Consider the following 25,299-nt stretch of genomic DNA (forward strand, 5'->3'; position numbering starts at 1 on the left):
CAAGCAAATGAGTCATTTGAAGAGGGAAATGTGTCGCCTTCTCCTGCAGGAGCTGCATTGGTTGCCGATTTGCTTCCCGGTTCAATTCAAGGTGCTGGTTATCACCTTTAAAGCCCTTCATGGCTTGGGTCCGGGTTATCTGAGGAAACATCTCTTGCCAATCACATTTACCCAACCCATTAGAGCGAGGAGGCAGGGAATGTTGCGGGTCCCACCCCTGAGGGAGGTACACCTGTTGGGACCCAGAAGAAGGGCCTTCTCCGTGGTGGCTCCGTCTCTCTGGAACATCATTTCCCCAGAGATTAGAACGGCCCCTTCACTAATACTCTTCCGAAAGACACTGAAGACCTGGTTTTGCCAGCGGGACTGGGGAACCCAGAGAGCGATGGAGCCCATCAGGTGACTAGTGTGATCTGCTGTCGTCAGGGAGTGGGGTGGGAGTTGGTTTTTTATATTTTGATGTTCGCTGCCTTGAGTTATTTGTAAAAATAATAAAAGATGGGATATAAGTGAATGAATGAATGAATGAATGAATGAATGAATGAATGAATGAATGAATGAATGAATTTTATGTTCTAATGCATGATGATAAATAAGGAACTAGATATGAATTCTTGGACGAACTGTGAAACATTCTGAATCCAGGGAAGCAAATTATTTTGTTATGTAACATGAACAGATAAGTGGAAATGAGATGCAAGTAGAGGAAAGAGTTTTGAGTGAAAATAATGAGAACAGTGACTGCTTGTGAATCTTTACTAAGAAAGTGATCTGTTTCAAATGCATGACGTAAGCATAAGCCCATTCATAAATATATATAGCAATGGAACAAATTTAAATCTAAAGGCGTGATTGATATTGTTTATAATGAAATATTGGGACTATTATCAAAGGATACACAAGGGATGAATGCTTCTGAATGTGGAAATGGATCTTTTTTTGTAGTGACAAGAAAGTATGTGGAGGAAAATAAAACATGTACAAACAGCTATTGTGAAAGTAGAAAGCCTGCAGAAATAAAAAGTGTGAATCCAGTATGAAAAAGTATTAGAAGAGAGATTACTCTCCCCTAACCAAATGAATGGAAAGAGGAAATAGAAAATGCTTGGAAGGGAGTGAAAAGAAATATGTTACTGATTATTCCCCAAGTGTGTGAAGTTAAGCTAAAGGGAAGTATGAAAAGGAACAGTAAGTAGAAAGTGAAAAAAGACTATGGGTGAGAAAAGAGGCAATGATGGGAATAACTGAAGAAAAATGAGAATGAGAGAAAGATATTGTGTAATGTGTACTGGGAGAAAGACAGTTGCAAAGAAAGTAGTCATAGAAAGCAGTGAATGGTTAAGATTAAAGGAGTCTGAGAAAATGTTGAACAAAAGGAGTTCTGAAGAGGATGAAGAAGTCCAAAACTACAGCTTCCTGAAAAGTGAACAGAAATAAAAACAAAAGTGATGAAATGATTCCAAATGAAACTGAAGTGACGGAATGCCAGAAGCATTTTAGAGTATTATTTGGGAATCAATGACATGTCAAAGAATGAAGTTGAAAAGTTTAATGCCTTTCATTAAATCATTTATTTAATGCATTTATGGATAAATGTGTAAGGAAAGCTGGTGGCGATGATGGAAGCATGAACATATGTGTGCTTTGGTATACAGACAATCCTATGTTGTTGAATGAGAAGCCAATGATTTACAATGAATGTTGGCTCTGCAAAGTAATATCTGAACAATGAATGTGTAATGTAATGCAATATCCAAACAATGGATGTGGTATCAACACCCAAGCAGTTGTGTTTGACAAAGGAAATTGAACTGTAAGTAATAACAATATGAAAAAACCTTTAGCAAGGCAATTAAATTGTGTATCAGTACATTTTAAGAGGAGAAAATTGCTGTAGAAAAGTAGTGAACATTGTTATCTAAAGAATATTTTTTGAAATAATTTTAAAAGGCTAAACTGTATATAAGATCATGCTTGTTTCCATACTGTTGTGTGAAGAGCTGAATATGTCCAGAGAAAATTAAGTAAGCTGAACGCAACCGGAATGGGACACTTAAAAGAAATTACCTGAATGTTGCCAATCAAGAAGAAATAGTGTCAAGAATGTATCCTGAATGAATGATTAAAGTGAGCTAATAGAATGAAAGCAACAGAGGTTGTTTAGTCAGACAGAATAAATGTGGACCAAATTGCACAATACATAAATGAAGGAAGAGTAAACGGTTAAGAAAACAAGAAAATTGTGGATGAAATTGATAGAGCCTCAAAGCTACAAAAGATACACACACACACACACACACACACACAAATAATTTAAGGCAATATGTGAAGAGTATTTGGCTGAGGTGGAAGCAAGGATGATTTTGAATAAAGAGAAATGTATGAAGAAACAAAGTGAATGTGGCTTCTAAAATTTATTTATTTATTTTATTTTATTTAGTATTGCTGTCGATTTGCCTATGGCGACTTGAGGCGGCTTACACAATGTAAAACCATATTTAAAACAAAAAATAAAAATAAAAAGCCATAAAAACTAACAAAAAGAATCAAATCAATTAGTAAAGTACAATAGAACAAAATTTGGGAAAAAAAAAAAGAACCAAAAAACCAACTCCCCCCACCCCCCAGACGACAGATCACACGAGCCATTTGATGGGCTTCATTCCTCTCTGGGTTCCCCAGTCCCACTGGCAAAACCAGGTCTTTAGTGTCTTTCGGAAGAGTATTAGTGAAGGGGCCGTTCTAATCTCTGGGGGAATGATGTTCCAGAGAGAGGGAGCCACCACGGAGAAGCCCTTCTTCTGGGTCCCACCAGGTGTATCTCCCTCAGGGGTGGGACCCGTAACATTCCCTGCCTCCTCGCTCTAATGGGTCAAGTAGATGTGACCGGCAAGAGACCTTCCCTCAGATAACCCTTTAATTTAATTACATATCCTCCTCCCTCCCACCGGTCCCTTTTCTCATGCCTTTCATTTATTTGGTTTCCTATTTTGTAGTGCTTTGCAAAGCTTCATAGATTCAATCTGACGGTTCAATCAAAATCTAAGCAGGCTTTCAGAATGAATGGAGATTTGCTCCAATGCTTAAAACGGTATCAGGAAGCTACAAAGATTTGCAAACCACTTTTTTTTTTTAGATTTCAGGCTTTTTTTTCTGTTTCTGATTTTTTTACAGGCTTTACACAATATTCCAAATTCATTTCCACAGATGGAAAACATTGGAGGGAGTATGAGGAGTGGCGTGAACAGCTCTTGACATGAGTAGTGACCTAATATATTTAATCATCTAATTAAACTGGCTGCCTCTTAGAACTCTTTTAGGACCAGAAGAGTGACATTACTTAAGCTTCATTCATTTATTCAGCTTTCAGTTTCTTTAAGGTGGCCAACTAGATACTTGGAATTTACTCTCTATTATGCTAATTGAATTTTACATTTCTAGGCTGGTTCAGCCAACACAATAGAAGTTCAACTCTGCTGTTGGACTACAGATTCAAAACCAACCATTCCAATACATATTCTTGGCTCAAACCAATAAGGTCTCAAATCTTACTTTTAAATTCTGCATACAGGTAATTCTTGACTTAAAACCCACATGACCAACCCAATTTTATAAAACTTTTGCGGTGATTGTTAAGGGAATGCTACAACCAGAAATGCTGGTTTTGGGTGAAAACATAAAATGCTGTTTGCAGGATGCGGCAAACAGACATAAATGCAGGCAAGGTTATCAAGGCCCAAAATGCAGTCATGTGACTGGGGGGGGGAAGGGCAGATGTCAGAGAATCGGAACTTGGAGACAACTAGGGAAGCCCAACGTAACTTCAAACAGTAACTAAGTGCTAGGTTGTAAGTTGAACACTACTGCTCTGAAAGGTTTAGGCCACCACTAAGAGTGAATAGGTGTCAAATAAACACATACAGAGCTGGCCCAAATAGAGAGTTGTTAATACTGAAAACATACATATTTCCATTGCAGTATGAACCTCTGAATTTCTAAGACCCTTTTGTCAGGGCTGCTCAATCTGTCTTGGTTAAGAAGGTTTATGTGTTTATTTAATTCCTTTTCTCCAGTTTTAGTGACTCTGTCCAGCTTCTGTGGATTTAATGATAAACTGTGACAAGTAGGGGACAAAAAAAAAATCAACTCCTTTGACAATTTTCAAACGAAGTGACTTGCTATAGACCACAGTTCCCCAACCTTTCTGGGTTGGTGGCCCAGAGCGGTGGGGGAAAGGGGGGGTAGTTTTGTGGGAGAGGCAGGCGCATGCTCAAATGGCAACACCCATTGCTTGTGCTGTAAGCGCTCACACAAGTGGGCCACGAGAGTGAGCACCTGCAACACTTGTGTAAGTGGGGCACTGAGCCCTTACACAACGGAGGCTGTGAGCGCATACACACACTTGTGCACCAGCCAGCCACTCATGCTGCTCGATTACAAATAGGCCGCGGACCGGTAGTGGACTGCGGCCCAAAGGTTGGGGGCCCTTGCTCTAGAGCAGGGGTGTCCAACCTTGGCAACTTTAAGACTTGTGGACTTCAACTCCCAGAATTCCTCAGCCAGCTTTGCTCTAGACCAAAGTGAAAATGTCATATTTTTACCAAATTATTTTGGGTGGCATTAATCTGAAAGTCAGCATCTCCTTGCCTAAGTCTTCACACCCTTCAATCTTTAAAAAAAATGAACCCAAATCAAAATAAATACTAAACATTTAGATGAATGAGAGTCATAGGTTTAAAAAGATCTTTATCAAAAAAATAAGTGCTGGAGAAGATAAAGCTTTCTAAATCTTTCCCTGTCTCTTGAACTGCTGACTTTTTATTTATCTCTTACTAGGAAGCTCTTAGACAACCTGAATTCTGAGGAATTTCACAAGTCTTCCCCTTCAAAATCGGCACCAGCCTTGCATAGCTCACTAAGACATCCTTACTATACCAGATATCACTAATGGATCTTAATTATGATGTATTAAAAATACCAATAAGTAACAACTGTAATGCAGAAAACTCACTTCGCAATGGTAGGTCCAATGCTGATCTTGCTAGAAAAATTAACATTGAAATAAATACATATTAGAAAAATGTCTTTCTTAATTATGCTTTTTATGGAATTGTAGGTCATAATTCCTAACTAACCAAATTAAGATTTGAAAATTATAGCTTATCATTATATTTGATGACATGGTTACCAATTGCACAGTAACATTTTGGTCCAACTGACTACAACATTATGCTGTACTAGAGAAGATCACTACAGAATATATACCATGAGTTATACACACATATATACTAATTAGTCATACAGTAAAGCTTTAGTTTAAAAGATCTCAGTTTGGTGGACTTCAGACACAATGACCATTTTTTTCATTTGTGTTTCCCTCTCATTTAACAACCTTTTAATGGCCTTTAAACTGGAGGATTTGATTGTTAAATCAAAGCATTATTGTAAATGATGCCATTTATGTCAAGTATGTAATTACACCAATGTTATAAATTGTATTTAAGGGTCATCTCCTTCCCTCAAAACATCCATTAAATCAATGTAAATAAATCAGAAGGGAATATTTAAAAAAGCAAAACTGACTTGTTTGATATAATTTAAAATTACCATACTTATCGTGACAAATCTTATGACAGAAATGGGATTCTGAACTGAAAGCATAGCCAAAGTATATGAAGTGTACTTTTGTCTACAATCCTTAATTGATCTACGTGTGAGTAAGTCTCACTAATAGGATTATGTTTGAGAACACCAGTACATGACTGCACTGTGCTTAAATAATGCAATTCTGAGTGAAAATAACTTAAGTGGGTCACTTACCAAACAGATTTCCTAAACTGGCGTCCATTTTTATTTCAAATACTTGAGATATGACATAAAACATCAGCAAGAACACAGCCACTGCTATTACCAACTTTGCTGCTCCTAATTTAAATAAAGCGAAAAGAAGTCACTGAACAACTTTACAACTGCCTAATATAATAAAACATCCTCACTGCTACTACAATAATATTGGGAATACAGCTATGTCCAAATAAAGCAATGGCAATATTTCATGAAACAAATATTTTGATGAAGAACCTCTTGTTAATTTGATTAGAAGCAAATTATAGGAGTTTATCTGCATAAATATATGATTTAGAAACAATAGTAGTGAGAACAGATGTGAAATTTCTTTTCCGCTGAATAGAAACAAATTGATTATTCTTATTCTTATTTCAGGTGTATAAGTCAGTAAATATATTTTAAAACTATTACAGGAAAACAGAAGTCCTGGGTTGTTTTGTTTTTGTAAAACAAAAAAGGGGGGAGGATTATAGATGATCATTCTATAGTCACCAAAGAGTCTCAATAAAAGTGAGATTTTTGTGATGTGATCCCAAAATCCTTGGAAAAGGCAGTTAGTGGAAACATACCTATTCACATATCCATAATGCTGCCTTCCAATTTAACATAGGCGTTCTGAGTTGTTATATCTTAGGGCAGCATAGAAATGCCTGTAGCCTTGTTTTCTGTAATAATTAAGGCACCAGGCTAGAATCTGGGAGACTGGGGGTTCCAGTTCTGCCTTTAGGCATAAAACCAACTGGGTGACTAGACAGGGAAAGGCTATTTAAGGGTTCTTTCAATTTTAAAGCAATTCAAAGACCTTTAAATTATACATTCTAAAATAACAGTAATACGGTAGTTCTGAAGTCATAATTCTATAGGTAAGAACTATTAACAAGTACATCTAAGATTCTCATAAGCACATATATATATATAGTTATTTGCATGGTAACCAGTCTGGTCAATGAGAAAGGGTAAAAATGGTGCTATACTTTCAATTAGACTTACATTATCTCACATACATACATACAGGTAGTCCTCAACTTACAACCACAATTGAGACCAAAATTTAATGCTGCTAAGTGAAACAGTTAAGTGTGCTTTGCCTCATTTTACAACCTTTCTTACCATAGTTGTGAAGTGAATCTCTGCAGCTGTTAAGTTAGTAATACGGATGTTTAGTGAATCTGGCTTCCCCATTGACTTTGCTTATTTAGAAAATCGCAAAAGGGGATCGCAAGACCTCAAAGCACTGTTATAAATATAAGCCAGTAGACGAAGTGTCTGAATTTTGACCACATAGGATTTTTGCAAGTCATAAGTGTGAAATAATGGTCATGTCGCTTTTTTTCGGTGTAACATTCAACGGTCACCAAATGCGCTGTTGTTAAGTCGAGGGTGGTGTGCATGAAATGTTTTGTTCTGAATTTAAAAGAAACCCTGCATTTACAGTAGTTCAGCCAAACCATTCTAGGCGGACCAAGCTTTGGATGAAATGAAAGTCAAAGGTTTTATTTGTTTTAGCCAAAAGAAAATCTGCAGTGATTTGAGAGAGATAAGGCGAGTTAGAACAGAGGGAGGGCATCTCGCTCCCTCATCGCTCAGCAGCTCCCAATGTCCCCATGATCTTCTCTTCCCCGTTTTACGGACTCTTTCCCACTTTTAACCCTCCCCTCTCCAAATACTTCGGTCTAGAAAAACCACGTTTTGCTCCATCCCCAGGAAAAAAAAAAAAGTCTGCTTCATTTTGGATAGCTGAAATGCACGTCTGGGCACAAACTTCCCAAAAGCACCTATTCCTTGTTGCAGAATGATTCTTGTAAAAAACCTTGTTTCTTTTACATTTTAATTCAGTTCCTCAAAACTTGGGGATTCACTGCAGTACACATGTCTTCATTCATGTATTCAAAGTAAATGTGGAAAATTAAGAAATAGATAGGTAAATAAATAAGAAGGAAATAAAGCTAAATTCTTTCACCTGTAGAAATGAAATTTGCTATCTGTAACACTAGAAATATTAATTGCCCTTGCCTAGCAGCGTTCTTTCCTATTACCTTCCCTTCCTTTGCAGCCAAGAGAAAACCTGCTGCTTCTTTTAGAAAATAGAAAGTTTAAAAGGAGAGGCTTTCCTCTCTAGGACTGGAAGGAGTCTTAAGCTTCTAGTCCTTTCCACGCAGTTATTTCCCTCTGAACTGAATAGGAAAAGCAATTCAGTTCCATTTCTCCTCCAGATTAGGGTATTAACTCTAATATGTCAGACATAAATGTAGTATGATACTGCAAGATACTTTTCATTTTGTTAAACTTCTGCCAATCATGCATTAGGTGACATTACCCAATAATTTTTTGAGTAATCTGTATATGTCAGGCAATAATAATATTTAACTTAAAATTTCTTCCTGGCTAGACTTGGTAAGGAAAACAAATTGCCATGTCATTACCTAAAATATTTTCCACCATTAATCGTTTTTTCCTGCCTAAGAAATACTAACATCGTCATTGTAAACATTAGTGTGTGTGTGTGTGTGTGTGTGTGTGTGTGTGTGTAAAACAGTAGTTCCAAGTCAATTATAAGAACTTATAAGACCAAAATTGCTCTTATTTCTAGTTATTGATGCGCTGGAAATTGGTGAAGTGATGTAGTTCAAACTACACTTAAATTAAATTGGATATGAACCACCATTTAGCTTGAGTTTAAACACAACAGACACTTCTCAAACTATCACAAGGCAATCAACCTAAATACGGGTCCATTATCTCACATTTTAAAGCTTCACTGGAATGTGGATTTCAGATAAATAGAACCAGTAAAACTTCTTTTTCATCATTCATCATGGTTACAGGATAGAAATACTCACTGTGACTCAAATGAACTACTGATTTCCGGAGATTTTTTTTTAAAATTATAATTCTTACCTGCTATTCTCATGTTTATCTTCCCTCTGTTACTGGCACAATTTCATTTAACCAGCTACCTGTAGAATAAGGAAAAATAGTTTTCAATCAGAAGAGTATAAGCAAGGAGATGCTTTGATTCATTTATTCCACCGAAAAAGCCTGTATTCTCTAAGATGCAATGATAATAGTAATGATATCATAATCTCTGTACCCAAAATACACAAGGAAAATAAAGGTCAGGTCAGAGACTATTAAAGGGTTAACTAGATCTTTTAATTTTGATATACATTTTCATCCCATAAACATACTTTTCGTTTCATTTTTAAAATAGAAGATTAAAAACAGAAACTACAGGTAATACTTGACTTACAACAGTTCATTTAGCAAATGTTTGAAGTTACAACAGCGCTGAAAAAAGTGACTTACAACCAATCCTTGTACTTTATTTATTTTATTTTATTTATTTGATTTGTCAATCGCTTACAAGATAATAGATGTAAGTATAAACACGAGTAAGAATACAGGAAATAGGTACCAATAAATGAGGACAATAGGACAGAGACAGGAGGCACGATGATGCACTTATGCACGCCCCTTACAGACCTCTTAGGAATGAGGTGACGTCAATAGTGGTTAGTTTGAGGTTAAAGGAGTGGGGGTTAGAGGATGTAACAACAGAGTCAGGTAGTGCATTCCAGGCATTGACCATTCTGTTGCTGAAGTCATATTTTCTGCAATCAATTTTGGAACGGTTTACATTGAGTTTGTATCTGTTGTGTGCTCTTGTATTGTTGTGGTTGAAGCTGAAGTAGTCATTGACTGGTAGGGCATTGTAGCAGATAATTTTGTGTGCTACACTTAAGTCTAACCGTAGGTGGGGTAGTTCAAGGTTGTCCAAGCCCAAAATCTCAAGCCTGGTGATATAGGGCAGGGGTTGCTAACCTTTTGAACCTCAGGGACCACCAAACTCATAATTTTAGATCCCAGGGACCACTAACCGGTTCTGTGGGCATGGCCTAATTTGTAGGTGTGGCTTGATGGTCATGTGACTGACTGGGCATGGCTTGTATGTAAATATTATAAATATTTATATAAATATTGGATTTTTTATAAAAAAGAGCAACTTTTAGCCAAAATCAGGCAAAGCAGGCAGATTGAGTTGCTCACAGAATCACAGATTCATTCAGAGATCTATCTGCCATTGGTTAGCTCAGTCTGTCACATAAAATTTGCTTGCAAGCAAACTCACAAAATTAACTCACAATACACCATGCATGTAAATATTGAATTTTTTTATAAAAAAAGAGCAACTTTTACCCAAAATCAGGCAAAGCAGGCAGATTGAGTTGCTCACAGAATCATTCAGTGATCTATCTATCAGCCATCAACTAGCTCAGTCTCTCAAATTTGCTTGCTGTGAGTCTGCACTGAATTTGCTTGCAAGCAAACCTTCAGTCCTAAGGGAGGTTCGGCTGTGCTGAGCCGAAGATCTAAAGACTAGCTGGAAAGCAAGAAATCCAACCATTTCCTGCTTCCTAGCTAATCTAAATCTCTTGGCACAGCAGAACAGATGATGGTCGGAAAAAGGAAAAATAGCAATTTAGCAGGCAAGTTTAACGGGTAAGGAGTAAGTGGGTGGGGAGGGTTCCTGCAGGCCATGTGGATGGCGCAGCCTTGTGTTTCAGCGCAGCCTGTATTGATTGCTTTGTGGGGGTGCTCTGGGGGTGAGATTTCTCTGTGGCCCACCAAAATTTTCTCACGGCCCACCGGTTGGTGACTGCTGATATAGGGTATTATGTTGCGAGCAGAGGAGTGTAGTACTCTTCTCGTGAAATACTTCTGGACTCGCTCGATTGTATTAATGTCTGATATGCAGTGCGGATTCCAGACTGATGAGCTGTATTCGAATATTGGTCTAGCAAAAATTTTGTATGCTCTAGTTAGCAATTCAATATTTCCGGAGAAGTTTCATAAGATTAGATTTACAACTCTTAATGCCTTTTTGGCAATGCTGTTACAGTAAATGACTTAGGTCATTTGATATGAGAACTCCAAGGTCCTTGACAGAGTGATCATCAACGAGGTCATATCCGCCTAGTTTGTATTTGGTGTACTGATTTTTTTTAACCAATGTGTAGGACAGAGCATTTGTTGTTCGAGATTTGGAGTTGCCAGATGTTTGACCATTCAGACACATAATCAAGGTTGCTTTGAAGGATAGTAGCATTGTCAGTGGTGCTGAATAGTTTTATGTCATCTGTAAAGAGGACGCAGTTGCTTATAAGGAGCTTACAAAGGTCATTTATATAGAATATAAAGAGTGTGGGTCCTAGAATGCTGCCTTGAGGGACACCGTTGTTAACTGGAGCAGGGTTTGATATAGTACTCCTTATTTTTACTATTTGTTGCCTGTTTGACAGGAACGCAGTAATCCACTTATGGAGGGATTCGGAAATGCCGTAAGAGTTTAGTTTTAACAGTAGTTTGTCATGTACCACTGAATCAAAGGCTTTGCAGAAGTCTATGTAAATTATGTCTATAGCTTTACCCTGGTCAAGTAGAGTAGTCCATATGTTTTTGCAGTGTAGGAGTTGTAGATTGCAGGACAATTTTTTCCTGAAACCAAATTGTTTTTTGGACAGTAGGTTGTTTGACTCTAAATGGAGAGTGATTAATTGGTTAATGATTGATTCCATGACTTTGCATGTGACACAACACAGTGAGATTGATCTGTAGTTTTCAACCAGGCTGGGGTCACCTTTTTCGAAGATAGGGATGACTGTAGCTAAAGACCATAGGTTTGGTAAGGAGCTAGTTCTGAATGATATCTCATATATAATGCTTAGGGGTTCCACTATGGCAGAGGAGAGCTTTTTTAAGAAGTATGCACACAATCCATCGTGGCCAATAGATAGGGATGGTTTTAGGTTTCGTAGTGCCTTTTCTAGTTATCTTCTGAAAGTCAATATGTAGTAGGTTGTTACAGTTAGTTGTGGTATGACTAGGAAATGAGGGGCATGAACCATTGCTGTTTACAAAGACTGAATTGAAGAATGTGTTGAAGAGATTGGCCTTAACAGCTTCATTTTTGCAGTCTTTCCCATTTGGTCCTTTTAGGGGTGGGATGGTTCTTGATTCCTTAAGTTTAGTGTTCACAAAATTGTACAAGGCATGCGTAGATTTTGCACCTAGGAGGTTTTCCTCTTGCTTGCAGTGGTAATTTGTGCGTTCTGCCTTTATCTGTCGGCATAGGGTATTGTATTGGTTTTTAAAGTTTGCTACGTAGCTAGTTTTGTTTTTACACCATAGCGATCTTTTTTTGATTGAAGTTTCCTTATTGTTATGGGTAATTTGTTTTTTTTGGGGGGGGTTATTAATGGTACATGTAGTTTAATGACTCTTTCAAGTTCAAACAAGAATGCATTATAATGGTCTTACAGCTAGAGAACAGAATGTGCCAATCAAGAGATAGGTCAGCATCTATGAGATCATAGTTGGCTTTTTTGCCAACTTATATCTATCGCAGCATTCCTAATGTGATCAAAATTGGGATTATATATATTTATGATGGCTGCAGTGTCCTGGAGTCATGTTATCACCATTCAAGACCTTCCCAACCAGCAACTGACAGACAAATCAATGGGGGAGCTGAACGCATTTAATGACCATGTGATCCACTTAACAACTGCAGCAAAAAAAGGCCATAAAATTTGGTGCAATTCACTTAATAACTACCTTGCTTAGCAACAGAAACCCTGGGCCCACTTGCGGTTGTAAGTTGAGGAATACTTGTACAGGATACATAACCCTAAAGATATGACAGAAACTCATTTAATGTATCAACACAGCTATGATTTTTTTTTTTATTTCTACCTTAGTGGAATCATGAATATCCACTATGTATTTCCCTACATCACTCAGTTGCAAACTGATGCATATGGTATAAATTAAGAAACAGCAAGTATACTATGTTCATTTGCACACAATCAGCTACAATTTCACTTCACTCTGAAAGAATGATAATTATATTATCCAAGAAATCAATGCAAAGGATTGCATAACTAGTTTGAAAACTAAAACTCTTTAATCAGCTTTCAGTTCTCAAAGATTTTCCAAAAACACCTGAAGAAATGTCACATGGTATAATTTAAAAATAAAACTAAAATGGGGACAATATGCCACTGAAGTTCACAAACTCTTTGATTCATTATTTGTACAGTGCAATAATTGTTCTATCATAGAAAGAGGAAAAGCGAAATGATTTCCAGCTAAAGACAGTTTGCAACATTTATGAATATTTCCTAAGTCAAGACACACAAAGTTCAGAATAGAAGATGAAAAGTAGAAGACGCTAATAATCGTTACTTGGCACTCCCAACTAAAAGTAAATACTGATAAAAATGAGAATGGACTGTTGAGAATAAAGAAAAATTAGTGGTAAGAATTATTTTCTTGATACTTTAAAGTAAAACATTGGGTTAAAAGCCAGAATCCAAGCATTAGAATCCGTTCATATACATTTGAAATACAGCAAACCTCAAAATCCAAAGCCTCTGAACCAACTTGGAATAATTCTTGTTACAAATATATATTATAACCTGGAATCAGCTTTTATATAAACCATTTCTTTGCCAATGAATATGTGAAGTTCTAACAGTTTTCCCTCCTTCCTAATAATTTAGTATTTTTTATTTGAGTTGTTTACATTACTTGGGAATATAACTTTTATAGATTTAATTTCATTTTTTTTCTTTCCTCTACTTATTATTGTCACAAATATATTTGAAGAGAGGTGCCTGGAAAATTTAATATTGGCTAAATTAAAAATAACTAAAGTACTAGGAATTTTATACTCTAGATTCTACATCCAGTACAACTCTAAACTATTTTATTTATCTAACCTTTTCCAGGCACTCAGCATATAATCTAATTCAAATATGGAGATTGACAACATTTAACCTTTTGTTGCATGAAAACCCTTATTAAAAACCTCCATTTTTGAAGTATTTCAAGGATATGAATCTAAGAACACATAATAAGTAAGTCTGGTAAAATCCACACAGCTACAGTACTGGCAGTCATTTGTTTGTTAGGCTTGTATTGTATCTTTAGCAAATATTTTTTCTACAGTATTTATTATATAATGCAATAATGCATGAAGCATAATACATCCAATGCTTTCCGTTGAACTTTCACTCTGAACTTGCTACAAAAAGCACAGCAGAGACCTCCAGTACTTTGACTACTTACAGCAGTTCTGAAGTGCAAACCACATTTGTACGTTCATAGGATCCTCATCCCTGATTAAACTATCGTCCTTTTAGCTGTGGGTGTCACCAAAAGAGCCAAGATGGATGCACACAACACAGCACAAACCCATTCGTAATAAGCCAGAATTCAGAATTCCACTACAACATCCTACACGAATGCAGTTACTCTAATTCTGGATTTTTTTTTTTCCACTGAGGTTTCCCAAGTGTCTTGAGTTGTTAAAAAATAATTAAAAAGAAATTATCTTCTTTAAACTGACCATCACTGTGATTGCCAACAATAGACTGATGGTAGATGGACAGGATTCCTATGAACTCTTAAGGACCATTTTATGTGTTCCCTGGCCAGAAAAAAACCCAGAATATAACACAGTTGGAAGGGACCTTGGAAATCTTCTAGTCCAAGCCCGTTGCTCAAACAGGAAACCCTATATATCATTTCAGACAAATCGCTGTCCAATTTGTTCTTAAAAATGTCCAGTGTTGGAGCACTCATAATTTCTGAAGGTGTTCCACTAATTAATTGTTCTATCAGGAAATCTTTCCTAAGTTCTAGGTTGGTTCCTTAATTATTTCCTATCTGTTGCTTCTTGTTCTGCCTTAGGTATTTTGGAAAATAAGTTGACGCCCTCTTCTTTGTGGCAGCCCCTTAGATATTGGAACACCAAAGACTGGGAGACAAATGCTGAGAGATGAGATGTGGCTACGTTAAGAAAGTGGACAATACAGATGACATAGGCCAGTCAGTTTATCTGTGATCAAATTTGTTTTATCTGGCTCAGTAGGGCAAATCCATCCATGAATAATTAACCAATGCCGTAAGTCAACAACTCTGTTTTAAAAGGTTCTTAGTGTTACGTATAATGTAACCATTGTCTGAACTAACTGAAATGCAAATACAAGAATAAACCACAAGGTTGCACAAACAAGTGTCTCACAAGTGAAACTGGTACATGGATATGAACGGAAAGCACACAATCTCAAGACTTATTTCCACACTGAACCAGATGTCAAGTGACATTATCCAAGAGTCTGATAAATTATGCTAGACTGTGAAGTGCACATTTGATTAAAGTCAGAATATAAAACAGGGTAGGCCACTACTGAAAATAAAATATCAACAGATCTTTTTTTGTATTTTATAATGGCATAATAACACAAATATATACTGGCAATGATAACTGCCATCCTTAAATGTATCTGTAGCTAGAGTATATAAGATGTTGACATTTAAGGAATATAACACATCAGAAGAAATATTTATTTAGCAGTGGATGTAATAACAGTTACATCATAAGACTTGGCCTTTCCCATAGGAAAAAAAATGTCTTAATTGCTGATGCAGGTGGAAGGAAGTATGCAGACAATATGAATGGCACGAGCAGCAGAAATGCCCCTTAACTGATGAAAACGAGGAAGCACCGTGAAGCTTTAGCAGCCCATCAGAGAATTAACAAGTCAGGGTTAAAACTAAAACTACTGCAAGATAGCTGAAGTAAAGGCGGCTTTGGACTCCCAGATTGGGAATTATACTATCAAGCAGCAGCTGTGACGTGGATAAAGGATTGAATAAATTTAAACAACAAAAGGATATTGACAATAGAAGGCTAAGATTTGCAGTTAGGTTGGCAGGTATTTATTTGGGAAGGGAAAAGCAAAATACCCATCTATTTCCAGAGACACCAAGTGAGAGACGCTCTTCTACAGGTTTGGGGGGAAATAAAGAAAAATCATTATATTAAAATATTAGTTTGGTTATCAACTGTGGAGGCCATTATATACCCAAATGTACTAGACTTAGATAAAATGGTAAGGTATAAGAAACTATTAGATGCCCAAGGGAAGTTAAAAACAAACCAAGAGTTAAAACAAGGAATAGATATAGATTGGTGGCCATATCTGCAGATTCAGGCAAGATATAAAAAGGATCTAGAAAAATATGGCTTTTATAAGGAACAACAAGAATGTGACAAAATAATACAGGGGACGGAGGAGAAAATGATAACAACATATAACTATTTCCTGCGATTTAAAATGGAAGAAGAAATGGCCAAAGAAACCATGACAGCCTGGGCAAAGAACTTTGGCTATAATATTGAATTAGATTGGGAAAAACACTGGGGAAAAAACTATCAATTAACAATGTTGGCATCTTATAAAGAAAATTTGAATAAAATGTTTTATCGTTGGCGTTTCCCCCCAGCTAGATTGGCAAAAATATTTCCAAATAGATCTGCAGAATGTTGGAAATGCAAACTCAACCAAGGCACATTTTTTTCATATGTGGTGGTCTTGTCTGGAAGCTAGGAAGTACTGGACCAAAATAAGAAAATGGCTAGAGGAAATCATGAGTCAACGAATTGAGTTAAAACCCGAAATATTTCTACTAGGGATAATAAGAGGAAACTATAGTAAGAAAATTCAATATATTATATTGCACATAATGACTGCACGTAACATATGCGCAACACTGGAAACAGGCCAGCACGCCCTCTGAGGGAATGGTGATTAAAAAAAGGTGTTAGATTGTGTGGAGATGGACAGGCTAACATTAGAATTAAAATAAAGAGAGGAAATGGAATATTATTTGGTCTGGGACACATGGTATAAATGGTTGGAAAATAGAAGTAAAGATTAAATATAAAGGTAATTTAAGAAAAAGGAATGTAATTGATATGTATATAGGAGTACCAGCGATGATGGAACACTGCAAAGATTGTAAAAGTGATATAAAATGATAAAATATGTTTAATAAAAATATTTTTTTAAAGAGAATCAACAAGTCAAGTTTCAGTTTATGGAACCATTAGTTTGCACAGAAAATCACAAGTGTATTTGAAACATTCAATGAAGCATGTTCTTTTCAAAGCCATGCTTGCTAGCTATACCTACTTCTTGGTATAGCATTTAACAGATCAGTAACAGTGCACCAGAGAAATGTGACTGAATTTATAAACCCTAAGTGTGCAAAGAATGGAAAATGAAACAAGACACAAAGCTCTAAGCCATAGTTTTCTCATAAGTTTGAAAGTTCAAACACTACTGGATTTGTATAAATCAATTTCTACTACTGATCCACGTCCCATTATTATACATAACCGCCATGATAATTTTTGGGGCACCATTTTCTTCTATTTCACTTGATGTCATTAAGCTGTTCTTAAAACCTTAGCACGTCACTACCACCTACATCTTTTGTACAATCCAACTTAACCTTTCTTTTCTCAGAGACTGCCTGGACAAGTCCATAAAGTTTTCTGGTCAAGTTTTCAGAAGTGGTTTGCCATTGCCGCTTTCCTAGGGCTAAGAGAAAGTGACTGGTCCAAGGTCATCCAGCTGGCTTTGTGTCTACACAAAACTGGATTCACTCCCAGGTTAAGCCTGACGCCTTAACCACTACACCAAACCGGCTATCTTAACCTAACTATTAATATGGAATGGTACGAAGAAACCTGTTGAATCAAACCATATATTTAACTTCTATTCTTTCCAGAGTAACTCAAGAGATGCCAAGAAAGCATCTATATGCAGGGCATTAACATAATTGCAATCTCCTGTTCATGGTGTCTAACTTCTGGCACTGAGAGACATGACAACTCTAATTGTGGTGTAAAAGTACACTCATCACAATTATTACCATCCAACATTAGCTTTCTCTCTCATATTATTATAGATCTGAAATTATGAAAGGCAGCATGAGGCAGAAAGGCAGTTAATATTTATGATTAAATGAAGAGTGAAGCAAAGCATGAATACTCACAATTTATCTTTCTGTATGCCAATTTAGATGCAGTTTCTCTAATTCTTCTGAAAAGGGAACGTAACTCACACAAATGTGCTGTGACAAACACCAGTCTTGAATGCTTTTTGTGGCCAAACTGAACTCCTTGAATGATCATGCAACCAGAGTCACTTAGTGTTCCCATATGTGGGAACGGAACCTAACTTTTGGGAGTCTTCACTCATTTTGTACCTGCTCTGGAATCAGTTTTCCCTTGAACAATCGCTGGAGCCCAATCTCATGAAGCTGAAAATCCTCCTTTTTCCATACTGTACTGCAGCACCCAATATAAGGTTGAATTATGATTGCGTTTAGAAGTTTAACTGATATATAAATGGTTGTACATAGATAACAATTTATTTGTGCTATGTTGTAATTGTTTGGTTGTACTGAGCACTCTCCAGTAAATAAAAATATTATAACTGCTGCTCACATATTAAAAGTCATATAAGTAATCATAGAAAACTTTGAGAATCAGGTTCAGTTAAAAAAAGTCTTTAGCCAGTGAAAATTTGCACACTGCTGCTTCCTAAATCTTTTTCTGGAAACTTTACAGCTGCAAAATCATGCATGGTATATATAGCTTACGAAAGTCAATGTGATGCATGATGTTGGTGTAGGAATGGAGACACCCACAGTTTAGTCCTTCCTGAGGCACAGAAGCCAGCTAGGCCCTCCCTCTCTGCCCTAATTGGTGTCAGGTTTTACAGCAAGGTGCCTGATAACATATGCACACCCATCACCCATTAATTGCTTTGTTGTAAGAACTAGAGTAGTATTAAACAAAGCAAGTGCTAAGAACAACATATACAGAACTTGTGATCCTCCAAAAACTGTATGCATTTTGAGGACATTATACAATGTACACACAAAGCTTCATTTTACATATTATTTTTATCAGCTGCAGGACATAATTGTCTATATATAGGCTTGTCATTATTATGATTATCATTAGTGAGTACTGCACCAAAGGGCACAGGTTATCATCAATAACTCAGAATGGGCATTTTCTTTTTTCTTTTTATAAAAATTTTATTTGGGTTTTCACAAAACATAATACAAGTAACATTTCTTTCTTTCTTTCTTTTTTTTTTTGAGAATAGCATGGTCCCGGGTTATCACTTCTCCATACAGACACAAATTCAATTTCATATTCATCTTTGTGTTCTATACCATATCTTATTACTATTTTAACATTTTCTCAATAATTTTTCCCTTCCCTTAGTTTTCTCAATCTTACTTTTAATTATCTCATTCCTTTCTAAATTCAAATATATATATACACATACATACATATACATATACACATACACATACACATATATATGATATATGATATATGATATATGATATATATATATATATATATATATATATAAATTATAATTATATATATATATATATAATCACACATATATATATCACATATATATATGCACACACACACACACACACCTTTTTCTAAGTTTCAATACCTTTCTAGTCATCATATTTATACTTTTGTCTGTCCTGTTTCAATTTCATAGTTTCTTTTCTCATTAAAAAAATTTTTCCCCTGTAGTTATTAATTGGAGTATGACACCTTTGTATCTTTTAATTTTTATCCATTCAACTCTTATTTAAACTTCAATTAATGCTTCTACAATTATAACATTAAATATAACATTTTGTCAATAAATAATTTCAAAAAAAGCACTTCATCAAGCTTCACACATTTAGTTCTTCCAAATGCTAAAGGTCTGAATCTTGAAATTAAATGTAATTTTGGAATTGATATTTAAAATGACAGGATCATTAGAAGAAAGAAAGGAAAAAAGTAACAAAGCTCTGCAAAGAACTATTGTCACACCATAAATTGGTGGAAGATTGGGTCAATATGATATTTTTTTATCTACCAGGTTCCATGAAAAAAACCTAACAACAAATGGCATATAGGCAGATGTGGCTGAACTGTATCAGTGTGTGTTTCATTGAAGATGAAGCAACGTAAGGGTTTAATCTTCAAATATTCTTAAAACCTTCAGGTATTAAAACTCCCTATTACTTACTCTAATGATTATGGCTTTATTCAGACATAGAAGCAATTCTGAGAACCACCACCACTGGTCAAGCAACATTGTTCAATTTGATGTCTTCCAGATATTTTAAATTGTATTTCCTCTTATCCCTAATCACTGTCTCTGCTGGTATTCTTCAACTGAGGAATGCTTCCTTCTTTCTCTATTTCAACTCAAAGTCATGCACAACCATGTGCTAATCAATATTAGAGCAATGAAAAAATTATTATTATTTTTTTTTAAATATAGTTTATTAAATTTTTACAATTAAAACCAGTCACAATACATACACAAATAAGCAAAAGAAAGAAAGAAAAAAAGAAAGAAGAGAGAAGAGGAAGAGAGGGAAAGAATTTTGAGAAAAGAAAGAAAGAAAGAGGTTACAGGATTAAAAGTATTCTTATTTTAACAGTTTGCAAGATCTTCTTTTGTTTTCATCACCTTAACTTGTGTCATATAACCACACCTGTTTTTAACTTATATCATTACCTCGTTATTATGTATTGATACTTTTCTTTTATGCCTTCTAATATATTATTTATCTTTGGTCAATCCAATTATACCAACAATTCCAGCTATCATAGTATAGTGAAGTGTCTTTGTTTTTATTGAAAAAATCTCAAAATGCGCAGAAATGGATAAATTGACTTTGGCGCTAAAAAACAAAATGAAAAAATTATTTTAAAAAAGCACCTTCTTCAAAGAAAATCTTGTAGCCAGGACTTGAATATACCCATCCAAACTGCATGGTGGCTACTCTCAAAAAAGTTATGGCAAACATGGAAAAATTCTGTATAAATTAAGCAAGTATTGTATTTAACATATTTCCTTCTACTAGCAAGAAAAGAAACTACATGAAATATTCAAAGTGTTACTTGTACAAATCTGCTCCATCCTTTGTTCCAAATACTTTCACCTAACCTTCTGTCTTAAATGTCAAGAGTTTTAGTGAAAGAAGGAAAATTGTTCAGTTGCTTGTTGCTTGTGCCAAATATGAATTTACATGCCTGCAATCATATAATTGTTTATAGGTCTAGCACAGAACAAGAGCTAAAAAAGCAGTACAAGTTTGTTCTAAAATTTCCTGTACATGGTTAAATGTTTAACTAGCTCTATACCCATGCTTTGCTATGAAACTATGCGATTGGGCTTAGTTTTGGGGGAGGAAAATAAGGAAACAAAAATTGTGCCTCTGCCCAGTGGTGGGATTCAATTTTTTTTTACTACAGGTTCTGTGGGCGTGGCTTGGTGGGCATGGCAAGGGAAGGATACTGTAAAATCTCCAGTCAGAGGTGGAATTTGCCGGTTCTCCGAACTACTCAAAATTTCTGCTACCGGTGTTCCAGAACTGGTCAGAACCTGCTGAATATCACCTCTGCCTCTGCTTACCAGCATCCATCGGTATTCATCTGACTAGTGTCCTGTCAGTGCGTGAGAGAGTTGAGGGCTCTTTGGAAACTGAAACATGGAAACTGAAACAGTATTTGCTGTGTGAGCAAGAAGGAAACAGCAAGGAGCCTGGGCATGTCTTAGCTCAACTGTTCTGTACTAAAGCTGTTTGCTGCTGTGAAACCGAAACGGAAACTCCTGTCCTCTGCTTGTGTTTTGCATTTGGAACAGATTTCTTTTCAGGTGGGGAGTAGAACTCTTTAGTATCAGAGAATAGTAATATATGAAATACTAATGCGCTGATGGTCATTTCAAAAAATCCTTTCTTAGTGAGCACCTAGAAGCCAAGAAAAACATATGTGCCAAATTTCAATTTTTGTAGGCTTTATGGTTCTGGAGATGCGTGAGTTGTATTTCTCTTTATATATATAGATTACACAATAAGAATGACAAAAGAGTACCTACAGAATAAAGAATACAAAGAATCATGGCCATCTGTCTATGCAGATTCTCAGTCATCAAGGTCATGGTTGACCCAAAGGTGCTTTTTCAAGAGGCAATTTTTCTTTGAAGATGTTTCAATGACCTTGTTCTTGTAACTGCTGGTGGAGTCTGTTTTCAGAATCTCATACATAGCAGTGTCCTTCAGAAGATTGTTCACCTTGTAGCAATCAGTGTTCAAGATGACTGCATCTTCCTTTATCAGCTGGTAGGATGTTGGTGTTTGGGGTGTCTTCCTAGGGATGTCACTGCTCTCCTTTCTTGAATTGTGAAGTTGGAAGGGGTGTTTCAGCACTGGTGAGGATTGCAGATATCTTCATCCTTTAATTGTTGTGGTTCTGCTAGTTATTATTCCTGATGGCTGACTCCATGGCTGTGAGGAGATCTACAGTTGGTAGCTGTATGGGTGTGACTAAAAAATTCAGTCCTTTGGCCAAAACATTACTTTCTGTTTGGGTAAGCTCTCTGTCAGACAGATTCTCACCCATCGGTCATATCACTGTCCATCTGGGTTAGTTTTTCTGTTTTGTGTGTTTTTCCTATCTAAACTATAAGGTAGAAAATTTGCCTTTTTGTTGTTCTTTGCTTTTGTTGTGCTATGTTAGTTGTGCCTTTTTTTTTTATAAATTCTGTGACCTGTTCCAATATTTCTGTTGGTAGAAGTGATTTCAGTGTTCAATGACCTTTTTCTTGTATCTGCTGGTGAGGGTCTCTCTTCAGAGTCTCAGACATAGCAGTGTCCTTCTGAAGATTGATCACCTTGGCCTTCAAGCTCAAAAAGCTTCTTGGATGAGAAGCAAAATGTCTTCCAAGAAAATCAGAAAGACCAGTTGCCTCTTGAAAAAGCACCTTTGGGACAATCATGGTCATCGCATTACATTTTGTAAAAATTCCAAAGATCCATGCAAAATACACACTGTGCCTTAGTATAAATATTCTGAATCAATTGTTTTGCAATTTACTGTTTCAATGACTTAATAGTAAGATACATATATTACAAAAAATACATGTCAACTGACACATTTGTTATAATTATGCTATTTATTAAAAAGATGACATTTTCATCAAGCCTGAAAAATTCTAAAATGCTAATGTAATGGAAAGGTGCAAAAAGATATACCTTTTTCAACTGCCAACTGTAACATAAATGGAATTCAAGTAGGCCATATCATTTTTTTCAGGGGTTATAATTTTAAAACAAGAGAGGCGCAGGAAAAATAGAGGCAGACCTAAATAACAACATTAGTTTTTCCTTCACTATATATACACCTACATTGAGTGGAGACCACCTGAAAGGCCAGAGACTTCATTAAAAAGGTAGAGAGACATTTAAAAGAAGTAATTTGAAGAAATGAAGGGTTGCGATGGCAAGGGAATTCAGAATAACAAAGCTCCATAACTTGCAATTATATCTGCTCCATCAGAACAGAAAGGGGAAGTGTGTTCCTTCCCGTAAACAGTGCAATTTTGTGGGCCCTCGGAAGCATGTCTTTTTCTGTTGCAGCCCCTGCCTTCTAGAATATCTTCTGTGATCTGACAGGCCCTATCCCATCCATCTAAAATTCAGATACAAAGTTTAATGAACAGTGAATGTTCATTATGGGGGAGGTATTTTGGGGTCAGCTTGTAATGCAGAGAGATGGTGCTGTAGAACAAGATGAAATCACATGGCTTCTTTTTGGTGCCACATACCAAAATTCCAATTCCATTACCCAATTCCTTCATATCCATGGAAAAGGGCTTGACAATTACTCATGGCTTAGGAATCTGTCATCCACCTAATCTGAACCTATGATCTTAATAGGTCTATAAATGGTGAAGGCTGTAGACAAAGTATTAGCAATAGATGCAGAATTGCCCAAGAGATATATTTCCGAAAGGACAGACATTCCCCACCCCCCCATCCCACAATACTGAAACACTTCAAATACTTGTGGCAGAAGAGAAGAAAGGGGCAGGACAAATATAAATGGCTGGCACAGTAAGAAAACAGAAGAAATGAAACAGTGGAATATATACCTGCCCAAATCTTGTGACCTTTAAACAAGGTTGCAGTTAAGTGTCAAGCCTTTGGTTCCACCTTTTAGGCTGGAAAAAATTGTGCCTGACAGCAAGAAAAATTGTGCCTGACAGCACTACCAGTCAGCACTAAGAGTAAAGGTTAGATAAAGCCAGGTGTAACTTGTTATAAGATAGTCTTTATGATTTCGGGAGTATCAGATGGCCTACCTCAACAGGAGCTAAAATCTGGTGAAGGATGAGAAAGAAACAAGACAATGGTGAGGGAAAGTAAGATACAGAAGTTACACTGTACACAGGTATTATTTAGCTTACAACCATGTGTTTAGCAACCACTCACAGCTGCAATGGCACTGAAAAAGGTGACTTACGATCAGTCTCATATGACTCTTTGTGACAGCTGAAGCATTTCACAATCATATGATTATTACCTGTGAACTTTCTACTAGGTCCAACAAGCAGAGTCAATGGGGGGAAGCCAATTTGTTTCGTGACTACACGATTCTCTTTAGCAACTCAATGTTTTGCTTAACAACCATGGCAAGAAAGTTCATAAAAGGGGGGAGGGGGGTCATGTAACCACCTTGCTTAGCAACGCAAAATTCTGATACCAATTGTGGTTGTAAATCGAAAATGATCTGTCATCATATTACACTGGCAGCTAAATATGTTGCACGAACCTTTGTGCAGCGCCTAAAAAACAGAGCGGATTTTTATAATGACATTACTTCAGCTTTCTTTAGCTTTACAGACCTGTGAAGGTCATAAACACGAGGACTGGTCACAAAAATTACTTCTTCGCCCTAAGGATCCTCTCTATCCCTACGGAGAATTGAAAATTCACTTTCATGACTCAAAGAGCAATAGGAGCAAAAAAAAAAAAAGATAATTAGATCAGGCTAATCTGGGTATGCAACAGCTCTAATCTTCTGACAGCATACATTATAGTCTTCCATGCCTGGGAAACAAGTTCAGTTTTTAAAAAATCCACCCTATCATTTTTTTGCTGCCTGCCCCCCACCACCCAAAAAAAGATAAAAGAATGCCATTTGTATCATGTATCTTTTATGTACACTGAGAGTAAATTTGCACCAAGACAAATTCCTTGTGTGTCCAATGACACTTGGCCAATAAAGAATTCTATTCTATTCTATATTCTATTCTATATTCTATTCTATTCTACTCTATTCTCTATTCTATTCTATACTCCAATATTCTATTCTATTCTATTCTATTTCCTCCTCCTCCTCCTCCTCCTCCTCCTCCTCCTCCTTCTTCTCTTGACTCTTGATGAATGTATCTTTTCTTGTATGTATACTGAGAGCATTTGCACCAAGACAAATTCCTTGTGTGTCCAATGACACTTGGCCAATAAAGAATTCTATTCTATTCTATATTCTATTCTATTCTATTCTATTCTATTCTATTCTATTCTATTCTATTTCCTCCTCCTCCTCTTCCTCCTCCTCCTCCTCCTCCTTCTTCTCTTGACTCTTGAAGAATGTATCTTTCCTTTTATGTACACTGAGAGCATTTGCACCAAGACAAATTCCTT

At 36.3% G+C, this 25,299-nt stretch overlaps 1 protein-coding gene across 3 annotated transcripts in view; it reads right to left on the bottom strand.

Annotated features, from left to right (window-relative positions):
• Positions 1 to 25,299, bottom strand: part of FAM3C (FAM3 metabolism regulating signaling molecule C) — a 37,460-nt gene that overhangs the window by 11,218 nt on the left and 943 nt on the right. The window contains exons 2-5 of one of the 3 annotated variants that reach the window (XM_087969362.1): positions 15,665 to 15,698; positions 8,746 to 8,804; positions 5,821 to 5,925; positions 5,012 to 5,041 (exon numbers count right to left, since the gene is read on the bottom strand). In XM_087969362.1, coding sequence (XP_087825488.1) covers positions 5,012 to 5,041; positions 5,821 to 5,925; positions 8,746 to 8,758 — 148 coding nt within the window. In that variant the 5' untranslated portion in view covers positions 8,759 to 8,804; positions 15,665 to 15,698. Of the gene's footprint in view, positions 1 to 5,011; positions 5,042 to 5,820; positions 5,926 to 8,745; positions 8,805 to 12,462; positions 12,539 to 15,664; positions 15,699 to 25,299 lie in introns of those variants that run through there. The other 2 variants (XM_087969363.1, XM_026669068.2) reach the window with 2 other exon arrangements.

This window comes from Notechis scutatus, chromosome 6 (assembly GCF_049901735.1).
Source record: "Notechis scutatus isolate UNSWTSFEM ecotype Mainland chromosome 6, rNotScu1.2, whole genome shotgun sequence".
In the NCBI taxonomy this organism is placed as follows: Eukaryota; Metazoa; Chordata; class Lepidosauria; order Squamata; family Elapidae; genus Notechis; species Notechis scutatus.